The sequence below is a fragment of the Microcaecilia unicolor genome, chromosome 14 (genome assembly GCF_901765095.1).
Source record: "Microcaecilia unicolor chromosome 14, aMicUni1.1, whole genome shotgun sequence".
Lineage (NCBI taxonomy): Eukaryota > Metazoa > Chordata > Amphibia > Gymnophiona > Siphonopidae > Microcaecilia > Microcaecilia unicolor.
In genome coordinates, this window is record NC_044044.1 from 34,381,055 (window position 1) to 34,405,735 (window position 24,681).

A 24,681-nucleotide genomic window follows, 5' to 3' on the forward strand; every position below is an offset into this window, starting at 1 on the left:
CTGTGCTTAAATGAGCAGGTGGGTGATGCATCCTGCTTGTCCCATGAGAAATGTGAATGTCACAAGAAAAAAAAGGATACACCAACAGATATAGAGAGGGCCAGAAAATGAACAGATAAGGATTTAATCTCTTACTACTAAATACACAGAACAAAGATGGTCCCTGCTCCAAGGAGCTTACAGTCTAAAAAAAAAGGCAAGGGCAAAAAGAAATACTCCTACCCAGTTTCATTTCCCAAAGAGCAAAGAGAGAGAAAATCAAATACTTCCCACAAAAGAATGAGCAGGAAAAACTGTCTAATCCCGGGGGAAAGAGGAGAAACAGCAGCTGGAGCAGCAAAATCCGTGGGATCCTGAACCCAGGTTAGAAGCAGAAATGCATTTCCTCCTGCATTATACAAACTCCAGAGAGAGAGGAGATTCACATTTCCCAGAGTTAATCTCTGGAACTCATTGCCAGAGGATGTGGTAACAGCATATCTGGCTTTAAAACAGGTTTAGTCAAGTTCCTGGAGGAAAAGTCTATAGTCTGCTATTGAGCTCTCTATTCCCCGTACTTGTTATACCGCCTTTGTTATCTTGCAGATCAAAGCGTTTTACAAATTGACTAAAAATAACAAAAAAGAAGATGAAAAAAAAAACTAGAAAATCGGATAGGAAAAGAAAAACAGCCACTGACACTGAGGACCAGGAAGAGTCAAGGAAGGGAGAGTAAAAAGCATGAGAGTTCAGGAAAGGGAAGGGCAGGTCACCTACCCTAGACTAGACCACATCAAAAGTGATATGAAATAGCCATGTTTTCAAAGCCACCTTAAATTTAGGTAGTGACACTCAGCCCCGTATGGTTAGGAACAATGAGTTCCAATAAAACAAAACAGCAAAACAGACTGTGCAGTGTCTAAATGATTCCAGCAGGCTTGCTTTGGATCCTTTATCTTGTTGGGCAGACTGGATGGGCCGTACAGGTCTTTATCTGTTACTAAATGGTGATCATTTAAGGAGTGGAGTAAACGGGCTGATGAGTGTGGAATTGTAAGAGATGAGAGGTGACAGGTAGACCTATCCTAAAAGATAATACACTGCTCAGCTGGAAGCCAGTGGCATCTCTGGATACTGGGCTAGATGGACCATTGATCTGACCCAGTATGACTATTCTTATGTTATGTGCAAACAGCAGCGAAAATCAAAGAACGAGGAGAAACAACAGCTGGAATAGTAAAATCTGTGGGATCCTGGCTCTTGTGCCTTAAGAATCTACAATCCAGACCAGCTCCAGAACTCAAGAACAGGTCTCTGGGTTTTCACTTCTGCACTTTGTAATTTTAACCTGTTACCACTTTATGTCATTTTTAAAGACACACGAACAGATTTGCAGCATTAGAAAACGTATTTCATCTGAACCTGAATCAGAATGTGGACAGAGGCCATGAGCAACAGAGAGAGGGGGTGGGGGGGTACTAGAAATTGACAGTGCCTTTAAAGTGGGCTGAGAAACTTTCAGAGTTTCTTATATATTCAGATCACTGTGTGGAGGGGCTGAGTCACGGGAGAGTGGGATTCAGGGGGTCTGCATTGGATAAACAAGTGGAAACAATGATTCAAAGACACACAGAGAAGTACATGTCTGAGAGAGAAAAAAGATGGCAAAAGGGAGAGGAAAAGGAGAAGGAGAGTAACATAGTAACATAGTAAATGACGGCAGAAAAAGACCTGCACGGTCCATCCAGTCTGCCCAACAAGATAAACTCACATGTGCTACTTCTTGTGTATACCCTACTTTGATTTGTACCTGTCCTCTTCAGGGCACAGACCGTATAAGTCTGCCCAGCACTATCCCCACCTCCCAACCACCAGCCCCGCCTCCCACTACCGGCTCTGGCACAGACCATATAAGTCTGCCCAGCACTATCCCCTCCTCCCAACCACCAGCCCCGCCTCCCACCACCGGCTCTGGCACAGACCGTATAAGTCTGCCCAGCACTATCCCCACCTCCCAACCACTAGTCCCTGGCACAGACCGTACAAGTCTGCCCAGCACTATCCCCGCCTCCCAACCACCAGCCCCGCTTCCCAACACCAGTTCTGGCACAGACCGTATAAGTCTGCCCAGCACTATCCCCGCCTCCCGCCACCAGCTCTGCCACCCGATCTCGGCTAAGCTCCTTAGGATCCATTCCTTCTGAACAGGATTCCTTTATGTTTATCCCACGCATGTTTGAATTCTGTTACCGTTTTCATTTCCACCACCTCCCGCGGGAGGGCGTTCAAGCATCCACTACTCTCTCCGTGAAAAAGGAAACAGTGGAAGAGGAAGACAGGGAAGGAAGGAAAAAAGGAAAGATAGGAAGGGAGAGATTGAGAGAAAGAATGGGAAGGAGAGAGGTGGGGAGGGAGAAAAAGAAAGAAAAAGGGGAAGGAAGGAAGGAAATTAAGGGAAAGGACAAGGAGGGAGGGAAAGAAAATGGGGAGGGTAGAGAGGGTTGAAGGGAAGAAGAGACAAAGAAAGGAAGAGAGAGGAAGGCAAGAGAAGAGAAGAAGAGAGATTGAAAGGAAGGAAAAAAGTGGAAAGGAAGGTTTAAAATTCATTTTCTTAAGTTGTAATTTCTCCTTTTCCCATGAGATTTTTTTATTTTATTTGTACCCCGCACTTTTTTCCCCACTCATGGCAGGTTCAATGCGGCAGGCAATGGAGGGTTAAGTGACTTGCCCAAAGTCACAAGGAGGTGCCTGGGCCGGGAATTGAACTCAGTTCCTCAGGATCAAAGTCCACCACCCTAACCACTAGGCCACTCCTCCAAACAACAAAAAACAAGAATCAAACAACAAAAAAACAACAGCATTATGAACAGTTAAAACAGAACCATAAATACGACAGTGAGAAACATTATAGTAAAACATAAAGCAAAACTATGCAAAACAGACAAGATTCATAAAACATAAAGCAAAACTTCAGTGTCAAGTTCAAAAGCAAAATTTACAGTATAAATTAAAACAAAAATATAAAATCCTTCCTTGCTATTGACCAAGCTAATCAAGAACTGTATTGGTAGTCGAGTAAAAGGTGTCGCCCTATAATTTGGGGGAGAGGGGTTACAAATTTGTATTCATTCAAGTGGGCTCACATCCTTCTCCACATTCAGGCAATCTTGGCCTGACAAGTTGTACACAGGTTTGTAAAATAATTTATTTACTTATTACATGTATACACCTAAAAAAAAAAAATCCTCAGTACATCAGAGAATCAGAACAATCCCATCAAACTATCATCATTCTTTCCTGAGCACAGTTTGATTCTTTGGGAAAAGTGCAGCTCTTCTCTCTTTGCATTTTGCACAGTACAGGCGGAAATGCATTTCTGCTTCTAACCTGGGTTCAGGATCCCACAGATTTTGCTGCTCCAGCTGCTGTTTCTCCTCTTTCCCCAGGATTAGACACAGTTATTCCTGCTCATTCTTTGTTATTAAAGTCTTTGATTTTCTCTCTCTCTGCTCTTTGAAAAATGTGCATCTCTTCCCTTTCTAGATTTGTCTGCATGTTTCTATTTCTAATTTAGGTCCCTTATTCTCTACTTAGAACATAAGAATAGACATACTGGATCAGAACAATGGTCCATCTATATCCCAGGATTCTGTTTCCAACAGTGTCGAATCCAGCTCACAGGTACCTGGCAGAACCCCAAAGAGTAGCAACATTCATGCTCCCGATACCAGGGCAAGCAGTGGCTTCCCCATGTCTGTCTCATTAGCAGACTACGGACTTTTCCTCCAGGAACTTGGCCAAACCTGTCTGTTCTGCATGTGTGACTGAGTTGCAGTGTTCTGCTAGTGTGCATTTTGTGTAAGGATTTGTCTCAGGCAGCTTTGTTCACTTTTCCCCTTAGAGGTGTCTTGATGTACTAAAGGTGCTATAATATTTGCAGAGTTGACTTTCATAGACAAGGTTGTTGCTGTGTAAATCCTGGAAGTTAGTGCAGTTACAGTATACTTGGTTTCCTCTGTAGGTGCTGAGTGTGTTATGCAGGGTTTTGTGTTGGGTCGCAGAGTTCCTGCTGTGGAGGGAGTTAGTGTTATTTTGTTGTTGTTGTTGTTGTTGTTGTTGGTGGTGGTGGTATGATGTATGTGTAAACCCCCTAGTTTCTTCTCTATATTTACATATGCATTACACCAGTGGTCTGATACCTCACACTAACATTATCGGCTTTTGTCTCACTTAGAATGTAAATGGAAAGGGGATATTAGCGGTATACAAAAATTGATTTGATTTGTGTATGATAAAGAGCAGAATCCTAGTTCTCTTTTGCTCTTTTCTGGCTTTGCTGGGCCTCAGGTTTTCAGCGTTCGTTCTAATGGCTTTATCCCTTCTCTGCTCTTAAATGAAACTAAAGTGACTTGTTTCCATAACAAAGAGAAAGAGATAGATAAAGTTAAGAGGAGAAACCCAAAGAATGAGAATGTTGCAGCAAGAATAGATATGGAAGGAGAGATATTTTCTGAAAAGAGGCTCTGACAGATGCAGCAGTAGAGAAACAGAGGCAGACTCAGATTTGGGGGAGAGAACAATATTAGCCCCTTGTTTCATGCCTCATTGTTTCCAGCCCATCACACATGGGTTTACAGATCTCAGTAAAGAGAAGCTGCAAGGGACCTGTGAGATTTTCCACTGAGGACTGGTAAAGTCTCTCTGAATGTATCTGACAGCCTGAGCTCAGAGGCAGGAACAGGTCTCAGCACTTTCTGAAAGTGACATCAGTTCTCAGGCAGTGACGCTGCTACCAACACCCTCACCACTACCCCCACTTACAGAAAAGCAGCCACCGATCCCCAGAGAGAGAAAGAGAGAGGTGGCAGGAGCAAGGAAGAACCACGGGAGAGACAGACAGGCTTTCTGCCAGGACACATGCAGTAACTGACTCTGCTCCTTCAAGATGCACTTCCAGCTGCTGTGGTTTCTTTGGCTCAGTGTTCATGCACAAGGTAAGTCTGAAAGCCGGCAAAGAGACAGACAGACAGACACAGAGAAACGGACACATAGACAGAATATTTTATCCAAAATAGTCTGTAATAACACAAATACCTGGCAAGATCCCAAAAAAGTACAAAACATTTTATGCTGCTTATCCCAGAAATAAGCAGTGGATTTCCCCAAGTCCATTTTAATAATGTTCTATGGACTTTTCCTTTAGGAAGCTGGCCAAACCTTTTTTGAACCCCGCTAAGCTAACCGCTTTTACCACATTCTCTGGCAACGAATTAAAGAGTTTAATTACACGTTGAATGAAGAAACATTTTCTCCAATAAATTTTAAATTTACTACTTTATAGCTTCATTGAGTGCCCCCTAGTCCTAGTATTTTTGTAAAGAATAAACAGACGCTTCACATCTACCCTTTCCACATCTCACCTTCGAAGCACAAATTTCCCAATTGGTACAACTTGGTTTTCTGACACTCGTGGTCTTCGCTCTTGACACAGTCTCTTAGGTTTCTCTGCTATGCACACTCTCATATGGGCATTGTTAATTTCTCGATTGGACTACTGTAACTAGGTCTATGCAGATAATCTCAGACCCTTTCAAGCTTTACATAACGATGCTGCCCATTTCCAGTGTCGTGCTAAAAAAAATGAGCCTGTTACCCCTTTGCTATCCTCTACCAATTTTTGCACCCAACTGTAGATCTTATTTCTGGCTTTTAAGGCCTATCACTTGGGTACCTCTTTCTACTTGTGCAAGCACGGTTATTCCGTATACCCCAACACGCTCAGTACATTCTCTTGTTCTCTACATGGTCAACGTTTCACTCTTCCTGCACCAAAGAAAGTCCAGTATGAAACTACCAGAACATCTTCATTTCTTTTATTTAACTCCAAAACTATGGAATGATTTACCCATTGATATCAGATCAGAACACTCCTTTTTAAAATTTAAATCCCATTTGAAAACATATTATTTTGAACTAGCTTTTTTCTCTCCCCCACCACCACTTTGTTATGTCTGGAAGATTACAGAGCAATCTATTTCTTTTCCAATTTGAATGTGTCAACTTTCTTATCAATTGCAATGGCATTCCTTTCTACCGATTTTATACATTTTTATTATTGTAAACCACTTTGATCAAACTCTGATAAAGCGGTATATCAAATTTATGAATAAACATAAATATTTTATGTAGAAAGACCTAGGTACTAATAACTGGGGTTAACAGTAAAATAACCCGTCTTAACTGTAGCCCACGTTGATAACTTCCCCCCTTAATTAAACTAAAAAAGAAATGTCTCTACAAATGGAAATCTCTGCTATATGTAATAAAAGTGAGCCAAGTATAGGACAATCAATCCATTGTGACATCACTGATGAAGTTGGCTTTTATTGGTGGAATGAGGTATTATGACATCACAATATCAGAAATGAGCCAAGTATAGGGCAATGAAGTCATTGTACCATCACAGATGAGGTTGGTTCTTATTGGTTGAATGAGACATTATGACATCACAATATCAGCTCTGGTTACCAAGTTTCCAAGTTTATGTAGAACTTGCTTCCCCACCCATCAGTAATACCAACTAGGCGGCTTACAGGCTATACAAAGAAAGATGAGAAAACAGAGAAAGCAAAGACGGACAGATATTGGAGGGAAAGTGGGGAGAACTACAGTAATCATGAAAGGAAAGCGGGATGATATAGGAACACACATAAGGGAAGGGAATTACCCAGGGCTGTCAAAACTGCCGCAATCATCATAAGTATGCTGTTTGAAAGAGATGGGTCTTCAAGTCTATTTTGAATCAGTCAATGGATGACTGGATTCGTAACATCTCAGGAAGCTTTTTCCAAAGCTCAGGGCCCCGTACAAAGAAAATACAGCACCTTATTCCAGCTTGAGTGATTTCTTTATATGACGGGACGATCAGATGTTGTTGTGTCTGTGAACGGAGGGAGCAAGTAGGGTTTTTAGTAGACAGCAGATTTGCTAGAAAGATTGGTTCTCCTGTAATTTGGATTTTGAAGACCAGAACTAACATTTTGTAGGTGATGTGGTGAGGAAACAGCAGCCAGTGGGATGATTTCAAAAAGGGAGTTACATGTTCAAACTTCTGGGCACCATGAAGACCTTTGGTCTTTCCCAGTATGGCAATACTTCTGTACTTACGTATAAGTTTGACAGCTGTATTCTGGATAAGTTGAAAACAGTAGGTATCCTGAAACTCTTCACACTAAGAGGGGAAGTTATCAATTTGGGCTACCATTAAGACAGGTTGTTTACCACTAACTCAATCTATTTTACCATTGGTCCCATTTTATGCAATGAGTCCTAGTTATTAATAACCAGGGTTAACAGTAAAATAGCACATCTTAACAGTAACCCACACTGATAATGTCACCCCTTAATTAAAGTAAATAGAAATACCTTTAAAAATGGAAATAATTGCTATATGTAATAGAAGTGAGCCAAGTATAGGACAATCAAGCCGTTGTGACATCACTAATGATGTTGGTTCTTTTTGGTAAAATGAGGTATTATGACATCACAATATCAGAAGTGAGCCAAGTATAGGGCAATCAAGCCACTGTGACATCACTGATGAGGTTGGCTCTTATTAATGGAATGAGGCATTATAAGTACATAAGTAATGCCATACTGGGAAAAGACCAAAGGTCCATCGAGCCCAGCATCCTGTCCCCAACAGCGACCAATCCAGGTCAAGGGCACCTGGCGAGCTTCCCAAACGTACAAACATTCTATACATGTTATTCCCGAAATTGTGGATTTTTCCCAAGTCCATTTAGTAGCGATCTATGGACTTGTCCTTTAGGAAACTGTCCAACCCCTTTTTAAACTCTGCCAAGCCAACCGCCTTCACTACGTTCTCCGGCACAATATCAGCTGGTTACGAAACTCTTCACACTAAGGGGGGAAATTATCAACATGGGCTGCTGTTAAGATGAGTTATTTTACCACTAATGTGCTGTTTTAGCACAGATCCCGCTTTATGCAATGAGACCTGGGGTTAACAGTAAAATATCAATTTTCCCCCTTAATTTTGGCACAACAATACATTAATCAAATGGGGTGGTAAGTTCAAAAGTTAAGGTTTTTCTGGATAACTCCAGAAGTTACCTGGATAAATCTTTTGAGTAGTGACTGAACTGGTAAATATACAGAGAAACAAGGAGAAGGAGACAGTCAGAGTGACAGCCACGTACAGTGGTCAGTCTTCTCTTTTCCCTTTTTATGATCCCTCTGTGATGAGCTTGTACCTTTTCCCCACAGCTTGGGCTATGGCCCCCCTCACTCCCTTGGTGTTTGCACAAGAAGGGACATCCGTGACCCTCCCATGTAATGTGACTGACGAGAGACAGACCGGACATTGGAGAATAGCTGTGCGCTGGAGCAGAGAGAGGAGGTGAGAAGGTGGTGAGAGATCAGAGATACTGGGGTGCAGATGTAGATGAGAGCCCCCCCCCCCCCCTGCTAGTGATAGTGAGAGAGGGTTCTGGAGAAGATGACATGGTCACAAAGAGGGCCATTTTAGAAAGGATTTCCAAACGTGGACGTCCAAGTCAGAATGTCACAAATAAGATGTCCTTCTCACATGTATTTACAACAAGGATACAGCCTGTACTAAAATAAATGTGAGATGGACATCCATGTTCTGAAAACGTCCAGCATGAACATCTGTTTATGAACAGGAGGGAGCGAGGGGGACAAGGGACATGGCAGCATAGGAAAGTCCGTGTTATAAAATGGATACCCTTCAGTGGTTAATCAAATTAAATAAACCTGAACCAGCTACCCATGCAGAGCCGAGGGGTAGCCTAATGGTTACAGCAGTGGGCTGAGGCTCAGGGGACCCAGATTCAAATTCCACTTCAGCTGTTTATGATTTTATTTTTTTTTAATTATGAGCCCCCCCAGGAACAGAAAAATACCTACTTACCTGAATGTACACCACTTCGCTACCCTTCAGGCTTGCAGATGTATTATGTGCTCAGGTTCAGTAGGTATTTTTCTGTCCCTGGAGGGCTCATTATTTAAAAAAAAAAAAAAAAAAAAGCTGACATGGGATTTGAGCCTGGGTCACTTGGCTCTCAGTCTACTACAATAACCATTGGGCTACTGCTTTGTTAAGAATAGCTATAGTACCTGAAGCTGTCATAGACCCAGCCGGTTTCACATTCAGGGGAGAGGGACAGTAACCACTGGGGGATTAAGGAGGGGGTAGTGTCTTAATCCCACCAATGGACAGAGCACCTTTCTGTAACCTGAACATGACAAGTACCAGGTCTCAATAGGGACATCCATCTTTTTGACTTGGATGTCCCTCCCCTTCTGTGATTGGAGCTGGACATCCATGTTAGGCCCTCCCTAGTCATACCACACCCCCTTGCCATATGGATGTGCTGCCGTTTTAGATGTCCATATCCTGCGATTGTACAATTGGGATTTGGATGTTATATGGATATCTAATGCCAGTTTTCAGACATCGAAAATAAGCACCAAAGAGTAAGATGACAGATGATGTCCTGCCCAAATTTAATTCCTGTACAATATCAGAGACCCCAGAAATCCTCTGCCTTCACTTCTTCAAGCTAGAGAGCCTCTGTTTTTCCCCCCGGGCTTCCTTGAACAGATCATTCATTTGTGAGTGTTGGGACAGAGAGTCTGGGAAGAGGTCAGAAGTCAAATAAGGCTCATGTATGGGTGGGTGAGTAGATGGGTGTGTCCCTTTTTGAAGAAGATTCTGGGGCTATGCGGAGAGTATCCTGACTGGACCCAGTTTCCCCCTCTTTCTCTTTCTGCCTCTCCCCTCCCCCGCACTGACATGCCTTCTGCTCTTCTGTCCCTCAGGACCATGTTGCTGGTGGAGCAGAATGGGGTGGTGAAGAGGGGACATCACATGGTCCACCGAGCAACAATTAAAGAAAGTCTCTTCCAGAAAGGTGTCTTCTCTCTTCATATTGAGCCAGTCCAATATATGGATGCTGGGCTATATACAGGGTCCATAAAGTACGGAGAGCTCTCCCTGCATTGTCAGGTCCTGCTACATGTTACCAAAGGTAAAGAAATGCTAAAGTCTACTCAATACAGGGCAAAGCCTTCTCTGCAGTGGGTTGAGGAAGGAGTGGATGGCAAAAAATGAGAGAGAGAAGGAAAAGAGAAAGATGGAGGGAAGGAGGGAGGGTGTGACAGAGAGAATGAGAGAGAGGAAGGGAGGGATGGAGAAGCTCATTGTTAACTGCACCCACCAGAAAAAGGATGACTAAACTTCTCCGCCCATGGTTCCTTTATGCTGATGTTGATTGAACCCTGACCTCCTTCATCCAATCGAAGGTAAAGGAACTGCTTGAACCAGTGTTCTGTCTCCCAAAAATGTCCACTGTGATCTTCTCAATATCTTCCAACAGAGACATCTTAGAATGTAACTATGCCAGTCTGTGCTAGAGCGCCAATAATCAGGAAAGAATGATTGCACCAGAGCCAATAACCTCCCTGGCAAATTCCCTGCCACCTTCTCCACAACACCTTCCCTGTAATCCTCCATTCGTGAGCAGGGATCCATCCAGCACTCTCATCCCATTCCTCTCAGTGTGACAAAGGAGACTCTCTCAGAAAGCTGCTGTTACTAATATTAGCTTCATTTGGAAAGGTTTAGAGAAGTTCCCAGAGAACAGATCCATTAACAATTATTAGCCATTAGTATCTTCACCGCTTACTCCTGGGAGTGAGTAATGTAGAAAGATCTTTCCTACTACATCTGTTGATTTCATCAGGAGATATGAACTGGTCACTGTCAAAGAGAAGGTGCTGGTCTTCGTGGAGCTTTGGTCTAACCTAGCATGGCAAGGTTTCTGAGGCAGTAATCTCTCGACATCATTCTATTGGACTGTAAAAACAGTAATGTTGACCTCACTATCCCAGATTGCAAACACCACTCCAGTGGTAGCACAGTAGGTGGAGGAAGGTTCAATGGAAAGGGTGTAAAGGCTCCTTAGCCAGTGGGCAATGAACATGCTCAGACTGCTTACAGTCTCAGCCCTAAAAATATCTGAATTGAGCTCAGATCGTAAGAGAAAAAGGCTTAGCATTCAACAAATTGTACTACCTGAGGTGTAAGGCAAGCTGCAGAACAGATCTTCATTCTCAGTCACCTACCACAGTTCTTCATAAAATTTAGCAGGTAAACCATCAGTCCCGAGAGCTTTACCGCTAACAGCAACATTACCACCAAGTACGATACTTTGTAAGACACATTGAGCCTGCAAAAAGGTGGGAAAATGTGGGATACAAATGCAATAAATAAATAAATAAATAAAATAAACAAACATACAGTTCATCAAATACATGGGCCACTCCAGCCTCTCGGACCCTGTTCTGTGGGGATGGCACCTGTAGTAAGATTGTGTATTCTAACCTCCCGACCTCACACAGGTTTGAAATTTCAGTACCACAGAGAAGCCTTAAAAAGCCTTTCAAAAGGAAAAATAATTTGTAGTTGGAGCATCGAAATCTGCAGTTGTTACAAGTGGTGATCATTTGCTTTGCCATGAGATTTACACGTGGTTCTTAGACTATTTTGAGCGTCACACAGCCATTCCTCTGTTACATATTGGGTGCTGAACAGTTTTAATTTCTTGATTTACCTGGGTTAATCCTGCCCACCCTTAAGCCAGCCAGGGATTTCACTTTTAGCCGAGCTATGGGAAGGCATTCCAGGACTTGTTTTTTTGGCAGGGTTTGAAAAACAACACATGGATGTTGCATTTTCAAAATGTAGATGTGCAGTTTCTGAGCCACACTTGGCCAGCACAGAAAGCAGACTGTGTGCATTGGAAGTTTTCAAAGGGAAAGTCTGTGTGGATTTTCCCTTTGAAAATCACTTTGCACTCAGGTGACCTCTTTTGAAAATTGCCCCCTCTACCCATGTCTGTATAATTGCAGTTCAGTATGCCTTGGATCTCATCCTCTGGCTTTCCGTCCATTTTGCCATTGTTTGTAAGTTCTGGAGGTAGGTTATTCCAAAGCATTTCTAGAAAATGAACAAACTACAGGATCTCTTGATGTCTGATATACATGAAATGATTATAAAAGGTATGGAGAGTTCTATTCAATCCTGGTTCTTACACGTCACGTAATGTGGATGTCTTATCTGTATCCCAGTCCATCGCTGAACATTCACCTGCTCGACTTCCCCTCCTCCTGCTCTGTTGTTAGACTCTGTGTTTGGCTCTTGAGAACAAAACAAGCTTCCCTTTGCTGTTTCAGGCAGATGTTTGTGGCTCTCCTGATAGTTCTTTTGCTATGATTCATCTTATCTTGATTTGTATAATGTTCCATTTTCTGGTTGGGTCGTTCCGAGGTACATAAATGCATCGTTTTCTTTGAGCTGTGACCTGTTATCCTTGTATTCAAATCTCTCGTTTGCTTTCCTATTGCTCTGAGCTGTGCCCAGTGCAAGTCTGAATTTATGTATTTATCACCTTCCATCAGCAGACTTCAAAGCCAAGGCTAGAAAGGATGAGATCCGGGGTGGGGAGAGATTGAAAGGTAGAACCAGACATTGATGCTGTGCCAGTGTCACCCTGTGAGCAATATCAGGGTAGTGCCTTCACCAGCCACCTGACATTAGAGCCCAAGAAAACCTGTTCCTTGATTTGGACAATCATTTTCAGTGCAAGGGACCTTGCTTAGCCTGGTGTCCACTGGATGTAACCTGGAAAGGTTGTGAAACAGTGCGCGGTGATGTGCTGAAGATGCTGTAATCACCAAAGGCACCTTCATACTTCTGTTCATTTATGTTTAATGTTTGTGACATCCTTGAGATACCACCTTTCTCTGCCCCTAGTGGGCTGACAATTGAAGCTTTTGCACTGGGGGCAGTGGAGGAGTTGAGCGACTTGTCCAGGGTCAGAGGGAGCTGTGGAGAGAATTGAACCCACATCCCCTGTTTCTCACTCCTTTCCTCATGCTCTGCTATTACTGTCTGGCTTAGTAAAGAACTATCTCAGTGTTCAGTACAATCCCTCTACTGCCTGTATTTTTCCAGAGAAGCAATCTGCCAGTCTTGTGGTGTTTTCTCTTGGCTTGGCACTCTTTGGTATAAAGCCATCTTATCATAGTTTCTGAGAGAGTCTCCCTCTGCCAGGTCCACATTTTCCAATTTGGATAAAGGAGCAGCTCAGTTGGCTTTGGTCTCCTATGTCCTTCTTTTGGGGGGGGGGAGGGGGGGGAGGGAAGGTTATAGGTCAGGATGTTTTCATGCTTGTAAAACCTACTTTCTAAACCAGAAATACCACATGTCACAATTCTTCCCATTGTCTTAAAGAGAAGGAGAGATATGGTGAGAGAGAGAGAGTGAGAAAGAGACTGCCCTGCTGTTAACCCTCTCCTCTCTTACAGTCACTGCAGTACCCTCAGGCACTCTTCCAGAGACTGGCAGGGTCTCCCTCACCTGTGCCAGCAGCTATCCACAGAAGGAGAAGGAGGTGCGCTGGTACCACAATGAAGACAGGATCTCTGCTAAGACACACATCCTGCATGGGAAGGAGTTGACCATCAAGCAGCTGACCCCGCAGCACTCAGGAGACTGGCGCTGTGAGCTGCTGTATGAGAATGGGAGTCAGAAGGGGTCTGCCTCATACCACCTGCAGGTCCTAGGTATGGTCTTACCCTTCCTTCCTTACACCGCCACACATTTCCACACCCTAAGCTTTCCCCATTACCCCTCTGTCCATCCCCCTTTCCTCATTATCTCACTGCCTTTCCCTTTCCCCCCTTCCCCCTCTGCCCTCCCCTTCCTCCTTCTGTCTGGTTCCCTCTCTTCCAATCTGCTGCTTTTCCCTCTCTGACTCTTGTCTTGTCTAGCAATTGTAATTCAATTAAAATAAAAGTTAACAGAAGGACAGATTTTGAGAGCTTCTCATTCACTTTAAATATGTTTCTCTCTCAGCTTCTGATTCAGGAAACATTTTTGCCCTGACACTATTCTCATGTGTTATCAAACTAATATAAAGAGTAAATTACAGAGAAAAAAAGATGCAAAAGTAATAATAACAGTAAAATAAAATAAGAAAGTGCAGCAGTGAAAACCCAGAAACCTCTTCTTGCATTCTGGTGCTGATCCACATTGTCTCTGCTCATATTCTTCTTCCAAACTGGGTTCAGTGCATTTTGAACAGTACAGGATTTTCTGCTCCAGCTGCTGTTTCTGCTCTTTCCCCAGCATTAGACACAGGTTTTCCTGTTCATTCTTTTGTAGGAAGTCTTTGTTTTTCTCTCTCTCTGCTCTGTGGGAAATGCACTTCTCTTCTCTCTCTGCACATTACAGGAGGAAATGCATTTTGGAGAGAATCCAACATATTTTGTTGCTGCAGCTGCTGTTTCCCCTCTTTCTCCAGGATTAGACACAGTTTTCCTGCTCATTCTTTGTTATTAAAGTCTTTGATTTTCTCTCTCTGCTCTTTGGGAAATGTGAATCTCTTCTCTCTTTGCATTTCTGCTTCTAACCTGAGTTCAGGATCCCACAGATTTTGCTGCTCCAGCTCCTGTTTCTCCTCTTTCCCGAGTTTTTCCTGCTCATTCTTTTGTGGGAAGTCTTTGATTTTCTCTCTCTGCTCTTTGGGAAATGTGAATCTCTTCTCTCTTTTCATTTTGCATGGTACAGGAGGAAATGCATTTCTGTTGCTAGCTCTCTAGTGTATCTCTCCGCTTGTATGTCTGTGTCCATCTCTTTGCTTCTGTTCCCAGATCTCCCTTTCCTTTCTCACTCAGCCCCCTCTTATTTTTACCCCTCTGTCTAGGTTTTTCGTATGGCGATTTGAACCCCTCTTTCATCTATGCTATGGTGGGCTCCAGCATTGAGCTGCCCTGTCACCTGAGTGGAATCACGAAGAGCAGTACTGCAGGGTTATCTGTCAGCTGGAGTCAGATCCAGAGTGATGGTCATAAAAAGACTCTTCCCACCTCGGGCCTAGCCATTCTGGGATCAAAATCCTGGTCCAGTCATGGCTCCCTGCTGCAGTCTGTGAACCAAAACTTCCTTCTTCATATCTCAGAGGTGGGGGAAGGAGATGCAGGTCTCTACCAGTGTTCTTTCACCTACCACGGCCAGACGTTCACCAGGAAGCTGAGGCTGGTGACCATGAGAGGTAACATTTTGATGGGGGGGACATAAGATGAGGGACAGAGGAATTGAACAGAGGAAGAAAGAAAAAATGAGAGAGGAGATGGAGGGGAGGAGAATAGAGTGAGTAAGAAGACAGAGGGATGGGAGTTAAGGAGAAGGAGGAAGAGAAAAGATGCTCAAGAAGATGAGGAGGAGAGGGAGGAAGGAAATAATCAAGGAGAGGGAGGGAAAAAGGAGATGAGGAAGAGATGGATAGAATGAAAGGGAAAGTGGGAAAATAAGAAGAAGACAGAGAGGGAGGGAGGAGATAAGAGGATGAGAAGATGAGAAGGAGAGTGAGGGAGTAGATGAAAGAGAAGGACAGGGAGAGAGGGCATGATAGGGATAAAGAAGGAAGGACGAGATTAGGACAGAGGAAGGAAGGGAGGAGAGAGGAAGAGCAGGAAGAAGGGAGAGAGAGGGAGGGAGGAGGAGAAAGAGGAAAAGGAGAGAGAAAGAGGGAGGCGATAAGGGGAAGAGAGATAAAGAGAGGAAGGGAGGAGAGTAGGAGAGAGAGGAAGGGTATTAGTCACTGTCTCTCTGTATTTCAGTCTCCTCTAGTGAATCAGGACTGATCCAGGAGGGTTCCAGGCTCCAGCTGGCCTGTGAGCTGAGCGACCCGTCTGGGGTGGAACGATATGAGTGGTCAAAGGAGGAGCTACTGGTCAGGAATGACAGTGAAGATGAGGAAGATATCAGTGAGAGGAGCAGAATACCACACAAGTTGTATGATGGCAAGACACTGGAGCTGGCTCCAGTCTCTGTACAGGACGCTGGCATCTGGGTGTGCTCCGTCTATGCCCAGGAGAAGATTGTTGGGCAGGTGAAATACCACCTGGATGTCATAGGTATCTACAGCTCCTCCCTTCTCTAATTCAGATACAGAAACCTCCCCTGACCCGATCGTCTGTCCCTGTGTTGCCAAAGAGAATTAATGGAAAGAATTGCATAGTGCAGAGAAGAAATCCCAAACAACTCTTGGGTTCAGGTGCTGGTCCAGGATCATCTCTGCTCAGATTCTGTTTCTAACCTGGCACAGGATCCCTCAGATTTTGCTGTTCCTTCCAGCTGTTGTTGCTCCTCTTTCCCCAGAATTACACAGTAGCATTGTAAATGACGACCTATACAGACCATCCGGTCTGCCACTCAGGGCAACTTACACCTCTCTTTGCCCTGATTAGAGTGTGAAGGTCTTTTAATTTTCCTTTGATTCTGCGCTAGTTTTAAATAATGATCCTTTGTGTGTTGGATCTGGCCACAGTTACTGTCCTCAGCACCTCCAATGGAAGGACATTCCAGGCATCCATCAGCTCACCCTTTTTGTAAAAAAACTATTTCCCTATGTTTCTTCAAAATCTAATACCCTGCAACCTCAATTTATGTCCTCTAGTTCTACCACTTCCTGTCTTGGAAGAGGAAATCTTCACATATTACATAAGTACATAAGTAATGCCATACTGGGAAAAGACCAAGGGTCCATCGAGCCCAGCATCTTGTCCACGACAGCGGCCAATCCAGGCCAAGGGCACCTGGTGAGCTTCCCAAACGTACAAACATTCTATACATGTTATTCCTGGGATTTTGGATTTTTCCAAGTCCGTTTAGTAGCGGTTTATGGACTTGTCCTTTAGGAATACCTTTCAAGAATTTAAATATCCGTATCACATCTCCTCAGTCCTCTATACATTAGACACACTTTCTCCTTGTCATATTCTCTCTCTCTGCTGTTACAGGGGCACAGAATGGCTCTCCTAGCCCCATCTCCAGTGGTGAAATTTCCTTTGCCGTCGTATTCTTCTTCATTGTTCTCCTCATCCTGGTGGCCATCTTCCTGCTAGCATGGCGGAACCGAAGGGTGAGTTTTCTGTGCACAGCCAGGATTGGGTCATAACAGGAAGGATGGTGCCATGTCATCTCCAAAACAGCTTAGCAAATTCCAGACAGAGTTCTCTGTGTTGACTAGAAATTTTGCTGTCAAGCCCCAGGTTTTCTTCCCATCTCTGCTGCCAGTGCCAGAGCAGAACCTCTCTCTCCTCTACACGGTGCCCAGACCAGGATGCAGGAGCTGCTGCCCTGGCCTGGGGATCTCAAGTCTCACAAGAGCAGCCCTGAAGTTCCTGCAACCTGAGGCTCAAATTAGTGACAGCCATGAGGTGAAGAGGAGATGAGAGCTCCTGTTCTGAGACAGACTGCAGGTGAGGGGATGGGGGGAAGGGGAGAGGGGAGAGGGGACAGAGGTAGCAGTAGAGGACGCTGGGAGAAGGGGCTGACTAGCTGCAGGGGCAAAGGGGTAGCCAAAACACACAAAACAGAGTGTTAGGGGTGACAAACTTTTAAAGTCAAACACACCAATGAATGAATAAATCAACCTTTAATAACAGATATAAAAATGTTTAGCTTGTTTATATTTATGTTTATTATACATTTCTAAAACCACTTTTTCCGACTAATGGATCAAAGCAGTGTACAAAATACAATTTTTAAAAAAATGATACCATAAAAGGTCATAGAAAGGAACGCCATCATAAGGCAGTAAAGAAACGTCACACAGCAGACCAGCCAACCACGTAACACACACAGGCACACAAAAGAGATCTACCTGTACCAGAGCTGGTTTTCAAGGGTAACAATGCAGAGGAACTGAAAGAAATCTCCATGAGCCTGAAAGATGTACTGAGCCAAATCAACAAAAGAGTAGTAAATCACCTCCACCGGATGGTATGCAACCCTGGGGTACTGAAAGAAATGAAAACATGAAACTGCTGATCTGTAACCTATCATTAAAATCATGTGTAGTACCTGAAGAGTGGGCAATGTAACATCTATTTTTCAAAAAGGGATCCAGGGCTGATTTGGGAAACAACAGACCAGTAAGCCTGAAGTCAGTGCCAGCAAAATAATGGAAACTATTATAAAGAATAAAATCACTGAGCAAACATGGTTTTCATGGGACAGAGTCAACATGGATTCAGCCAAGGGAAGTCTTGCCTCACCAATTTGCTCCATTTCTTTTGAATGCATGAATAAATATCTGGATAAAGGTGAGTCGGTTGATGTAGTGTATCTAGATTTTCAGAAAGCATTTGACAAAGTCCCTCATGACAGACTCCTGAGAGTGATGGAGAGGGTTAAATGGCCATTTCTCTCAATGGAGGAGGGTGAATAATGGAGTGCCACAGGGATCAGTAGTGGGACCAGCGCTATTTAACATATTTATTAATGATCTGGAAATGGGAATGTCAAGTGAGGTGATTCAATTTGCAGATGACACAAAACTATTCAAAGCTGTTAAAATGCATACAGACTGTGAAATATTGCAGGAAGACCTTAGGAAGTTGGAAGACTAGGCATCCAAATGGTAGATGAAATTTAATGTAGACAAATGCAAAATAATGTGCGTTGGGAAGAATAATCCGAATCTTAGTTACCTGATGCTAGGGTCTACCTTGGGGGTCAGCACTCAAGAAAAAGATCTAGGTGTTATCCTAGATAATACACTGAAATCTTCTGCTTAGTGTGTGGCGGCGGCCAAAAAAGCAACATAATGTAGGAATTATTAGGAAAGGAATAGAAAATAAGATTAACAATATTATAATGCCTTCATATCACTCCATGGTGTGATCTCATCTTGAGTATTGCGTTCAATTCTGGTCGCCATATCTCAAAAAAGATATAGCAGAATTAGAAAAGGTTCAGAGAAGAGCAACCAAAATGATAAAGGGGTTGGAACTCCTCTCATATGAGGAAAGGTTAAAGAAGTTATGGCTCTTCAGCTTGAAAAAGAGATGGTTGAGGAGGGATATGACTGAGGTCTACAAAATCCTAACTGGTGTAGAACGGGTAGAAGTGAATTGATTTTTTACTCTTTCAAAAAGTACAAAGACCAGGGGATACTCAATGAAATTACATGGAAATGCTTTAAAAACAAAGAATAGTTAAGCTCTGGAACTCTTTGCCGGAGGATGAGGTAATGGTGGTTAGTGTATCTGGATTTAAAAAAGGTTTGGACAAGTTCCTGGAAGAAAAGTGCATAGTCTGTTATTGAGACAGACAAGGGGAAGCAACTGCTTACCCTGGGATTGGTAGCATGGAATGTTGCTGGTATTCGGGATTCTGCCAGGTGCTTGTGACCTGGATTGGCCACTGTTGGAAGCAGGATACTGGGCTAGATGGACCATTGGTCTGACCCAGTATGGCTATTCTTATGTTTTTAGGGACTTGCAATGAAGTTACAAATGCCATGCATTACTTTTAGATCCAATAGAAAATATTCCTTATCCTGCTAGACGAGTCTGGACCACGGGTTCTCAGCCCAGTCCTTGGGACACGCTCAGCCAGTCGGGTTTTTGGGATGTCCATGGATGATGTGCATGAGAGAGATTTGCATGCACTACTTCCATTGTATTCACATCTATCCTATGCATGTTCATTGTGGGTATCCTGAAGCTGGCTGGGTGTGTCCCCAGGACTGGGTTGAGAGCCACTGGTCTAGACCAATGGGTTGTAGCCTCCTACCAGAAGATAAAGGTAGAGATATGGAACTCTTCAAGTGGTGACATGGATATAAGGGCTGATGCAACCTGGAACCCTTCAGTATTTCTCTACCTCCAGCAGATGTAGGTTGAACTAGTGCAGCAAGTTTCCTTGTTATGGACCTGATTCCCCAGGGGTTGTCCTGAGGTTGTCACTTGTTCTTGTGGAGCATGATAGACTGACTATATAAGGAATGGTTAGGGAAGGTGGAAAAGATGACCTATGAAAACTTTCCTCTTTGAGAGGTTTCTAACCATTGATGGAGTGTGTTAGATTGTAACTGGCCATCAATGGTTTTATTGTTTAGTTCTTATTTGTATCTTATTTATACTACTCTGCTCTTGATATTTTGTTTATGGTATTGTAAACCTTGTCTGTTTTATTTATTGTAAGCCACATTGAACTCGAGTATGTTCGGGATAATGTGGGGTTTAAATGTCTAAAAAAATAAATAAATATAATGAGAAGCAAAACAAAATGAAAAGTTTGGGGCTGCCAATCCCTAAAATATATATTGTACACATGTAAAGTACCTGGCTTTGGAGTCGGTGTAAATTTGTGCATGTGAATTGGGTCAGAGTTTGAGCCAAGTTTATAAAGGCAGATAGATATATTATAAAATTACTCCCCACCCCCTTCCCACAACACCAGATTCTCATCTCTAACACTTTGCGCTTGTAGAATAACAGGCTGTGATTCGGCTGCCCCTTCTCTTCCCTTCTCAAACAGCAAAAGGAAAGAATTGCCAAGCGCAGAAGGTGAATCCCAGAGTTCTGGGGCTGATCCAAATCTTCTCAGCTTCTGGTCTAGTCTCTGTCTTATTTTCACACCATCCTGTTCTTTTTCTCAGATTTTCTGTCTCTTTTTTCTACAGCGGAGGTTGTCGCACTACCCAGCACTGGAGAATGTGGAGAGACTATCCCCAACCCCTGAGAAATGTCTCAAGACTGGAGCCAAGCAAGAGACAGCCTAAAAGAGTAAAGCTGGGACACTGGAAGAGACTCCTAGTAACCCCTTCTGCACAGGCACTTAATGGTCCTTTCTGTACCCTACTGGCCTGTTTCTTATCTATGTAACAAGGACAAGAGAGGAAGGACAGGAATTACCAATTCCTCTCTACAATCTTTACTGTATAGGAGTTTAATAATATATTTGTATAGAATATATATTGTTTAATTAAAATAAAAGCCTGAAATATTTATTATTTGCCTTTTCTTAATTTATTTAATGTTCCTTCATTTTTTTCTTCTGGGCTTCTTCTCTTTTTCTATCCTCTTTTCTCCTTCCTTCCTTCCTTCTTTCTTGCTTTGATTTCTCTGTTCCCCTTCCTTGCTTCCCTTTTCTCTTTCTAGCTTTCTTTTCTTTCCTGTTTTCCTTTCTCTCCCGTTTTCTCTCTTTTTTTTTTTGTTTTCCTTTCTCTCTCTCTCTCTCTCTCCTGCTTTTCTTTATCTGCTCTTTTGTTTTAACTCTTTCGTGCTTTCTTTTCTCTTTCTTTCTTGATTATCTTTTTCTTCTCTCTCTCTCACTCACTCACTCACCTTTAAGTTTCGAGTTTCAGCTTTGTTTGCCATTTGTTACCCTACCCATCTAATGATGTGGAGGAAAAGGAAAGTAACTGTTGCCAGCAGAGAGAAAGAACTACAACCTTTGATAGTGATGGAGAAAGGAGTGAAGGGACATAGCTGAGCATCCCATGGCCAACAGAGCCCATGAAGAAATGGGGGGGGGGGGGGGGGAATACTCCACTGGGGAAATAAGCAAAGAAGTGTCCCTCCTGCGACCACCCCTGGAGGGTACACAGCCCTAGAGATAGCAACAGAGCTTAGCCTGGGGTACCCCTTTCAGCCCTGAGATCTCTGTACTGCCCTCTGCTGATGGGATAGAGAGCAGGGCAGCAAAGGCACAGAGCCCAGCCCTAAGATGTGATGGGGAATAACAGCTCCAGGCTGCTGCTGACATCCCTGGCACTGACATAACAGTCAGGACTGCCAACAGGGATCAGCACAGCATCAACCAGATGTTTCCAGATGTGGTGAAAAATAGACAAAAATCTATCTATTAGCAAAAAGGAGAAATAAACATCTCAGCCTTACAACTATAATTAAGCTGCTTCAAAACTTTTATAAAACCTAACACTCACTAGCACAGAAAAAAAAACCTCATTCAAACCAAGTCTTGTTTCATATTAAATCAGGAGTCAAACTAGCAAACCTCAAACACCATCACATCCAGAAGAATCATATGCTGAAACGAAGTTTGTTTATTCCCTAATTCTGACCCTCTTAGATACCCACTTCCTCTATAATAAAAGAGTGATATTATTGTTTTAGTTTGTCATTCAAATGAACCATCTTCCCTGGAGTCACAAGAGATGGAAGTCAAGCTGTTGTCTCACAGGGTAAAAGCAACGAAAGATCCTGGGGCTTCGCTCTTTCAGCTCCTAGCACAGAGGTCCTTCCTGGTCCCAGTTGAAATCCAGACCAAAGACTGCAGCTCTCTAATCAGACCTGACTGCTCTCTCCCCCACTTCCAGTGCTAGATTTCCACTTCCCACAGGGATGCTTCTGGCTCCTCCCACTGGTGATAAACATTAGCTTGTGAGGGCTAAGGTCTGTAATGGGTCTTGAAAAAAGGAAATCCCAAAATAGGGAACCCAATACACTGTGGGTTATATAAACCTGGGGAGTCTGGAGAGAGACTCAACAAATTTCCCCTACCTTTGCCATTACCACCCACCACCCCATTCACCACTCCACCATAACCAAGCCATCTATGGTTCTGGTAGTCTTATTTTGTTACTCCCTGTCACATCCTGACTCATATTTGATTCTGATCCTCCTGTTTACTCACTCTCAGTCACACAGGCTCTTGTTATCTTGTTTCCTCACTCCTTGACTCCCTCTCACCTGTTCACGGTTCTGGTGAACTTCTTTCCCCACTCCTTGACTCCATGGTTCTGATCATCTTCTTTCCTCACTCCTTGACTCCCTCTCACCTGTTCATGGTTCTGGTCATCTTTTTTCCTCACTCCATGACTTCCTCTAACCTATTTATGGTTCTGTTCATCTTGTTTCCTCACTCCTTGACTCCTGTTCACGGTTCTGGTGAACTTCTTTCCCCACTCCTTGACTCCATGGATCTGATCATCTTCTTTCCTCACTCCTTGACTCCCTCTCACCTGTTCATGGTTCTGGTCATCTTTTTTCCTCACTCCATGATTTCCTCTAACCTATTTATGGTTCTGTTCATCTTGTTTCCTCACTCCTTGACTCCCTCTAACCTATTTATGGTCCTGGTCATCTTTTTTCCTCACTCCATGACTTCCTCTAACCTATTTATGGTTCTGTTCATCTTGTTTCCTCACTCCTTGACTCCTGTTCACGGTTCTGGTGAACTTCTTTCCCCACTCCTTGACTCCATGGATCTGATCATCTTCTTTCCTCACTCCTTGACTCCCTCTCACCTGTTCATCATTCTGATCTTCTTGTTTACTCCCCGTCACTCTTTCACTTGTTGGTGGTTCTGATCCTCCAGCATGCTCACTTCCTGACCCATTCCTGGTTCTAGTCCTTCATATTCCTCCTTTCTCACAGGTGTAATGTTTCTTGGTCTGTTTCCTGCATTCCTTTGACTCATAAAAAAAAAAACTGTTTTCTGCTGAGGGACAGATCAGGAAACCTCATAACCCAGAAACCTGCTGCAGGTGTGAGAACCAGTAAGAGAAACAGGAGGCTGTTTGACCTCAATATTTTCATGTCATGAGCAGTAAATGTTTCACAGTACCTCTCCCTTCTGTTCTAAAGCACCCTTGGTATATGTGGAATCTGAATGTATAACTGCCCAGTGCTTTCAGCTGATATCTGCATTCAAATGACTTATTTATCCAGGACAGATATCACATTTTGGGATTTGATATAGTCTAAAATAGTCAATGGGGTAGAGTCAGGAATAAAATAGAGACTCTCTGCCCATTCCCCTACCTAGAGCAACAAAAAATCTTCTTTTAGACCCCACAATTATTTTCCCCACCCCACTTAAGATCCTCTGTATCTCATGCCCTAATCAATGAGAATTCTCTGTGCCTGTCCCAGGCTTTACCCCTCAGTTCCCCACCCCTGAGGGTTCTCTGTGCCTTTTCCAGACTTTACCCCTCAATCCACCACCACTGAGGATCCTGTGCATATATGTATCTATATAACCTGCATGTATGTATGTGTCTATCGAATATGAAGTTTGATATCATGATTATTGGGGCAAGACCTGGAAAACTGCAACAGTCATTTAGATCTATTATTTGTCTTTTCCAAATCCGAGTCAAGGCAATCTAAATTGAATCTCTGTGTGCACATGTGTGTGTGTGTGTGTTGGCTGAAGCATGCATGTATGTCTGTCTGTCTCTCTGTGAGCTGTCTGAGGTTGATGTGGATGTGTCTGTCTCTCTGTGGGCTGTCTGAGGGAGATGTGGTTGTGTCTGTCTCTGTCACTTGTCTGAGAGGGATGTGGACGTGTCTCTATCTCTGTAGGTTATGTGAGGGGGATGTGTGTGTGTCTTTGTGGGTTGTCTGAGGGGGATGTATGTATGTTTTTCTCTGTGGGCTGTCTGAGGGGGAGATGTGGATGTGTCTGTCTCTGTTACTTGTCTGAGGGAGATGTGGATGTGTCTCTCTCTCTCAGGGCTGTCTGAGGGAGATGTGAATGTGTGTCTCTCTCTGAGGGCTGTCTGAGGGGGAGATGTGGATGCGTCTGTCTCTTTTACTTGTCTGAGGGAGATGTGGATGTGTCTCTATCTCTGTAGGCTATGTGAGGGGGATGTGGATGTGTCTGTCTCTCTGTGGGCTGTCTGAGGGATATATGGATGTGTGTCTCTCTCTGAGGGCTGTCTGAGAGGGAGATGTGGATGTGTCTGTCTCTTGTCTGAGGGAGATGTGGACATGTCTCTATCTCTGTAGGCTATGTGAGGGGGGTGTGGATGTGTGTGTGTCTTTGTG

The 24,681-nt window shown here is 43.5% G+C and overlaps 1 protein-coding gene across 1 annotated transcript; it reads left to right on the plus strand.

The window, feature by feature from the left end:
* The first annotated feature begins 4,878 nt into the window (after positions 1–4,878).
* LOC115457866 (lymphocyte activation gene 3 protein-like) lies at positions 4,879–20,856 on the plus strand. The gene is made up of 8 exons (XM_030187530.1): positions 4,879–4,973; positions 8,269–8,401; positions 9,847–10,055; positions 13,396–13,653; positions 14,796–15,143; positions 15,712–16,008; positions 16,894–17,015; positions 20,568–20,856. Exons 1-8 carry the CDS (start codon positions 4,925–4,927, stop codon positions 20,664–20,666), a joined length of 1,515 nt encoding a protein of 504 aa, XP_030043390.1. The 5' UTR covers positions 4,879–4,924; the 3' UTR covers positions 20,667–20,856.
* Positions 20,857–24,681: the final 3,825 nt, after the last annotated feature.

Coding starts and splice junctions, on each gene's coding strand:
- LOC115457866 (XM_030187530.1), top strand. CDS start 4,925: ATGCACTTCCAGCTGCTGTGGTTTCTTTGGCTCAGTGTTCATGCACAA. Junction 10,056..13,395: donor CCTGCTACATGTTACCAAAG/GTAAAGAAATGC, acceptor CCTCTCTTACAG/TCACTGCAGTACCCTCAGGC. Junction 15,144..15,711: donor GAGGCTGGTGACCATGAGAG/GTAACATTTTGA, acceptor TCTGTATTTCAG/TCTCCTCTAGTGAATCAGGA.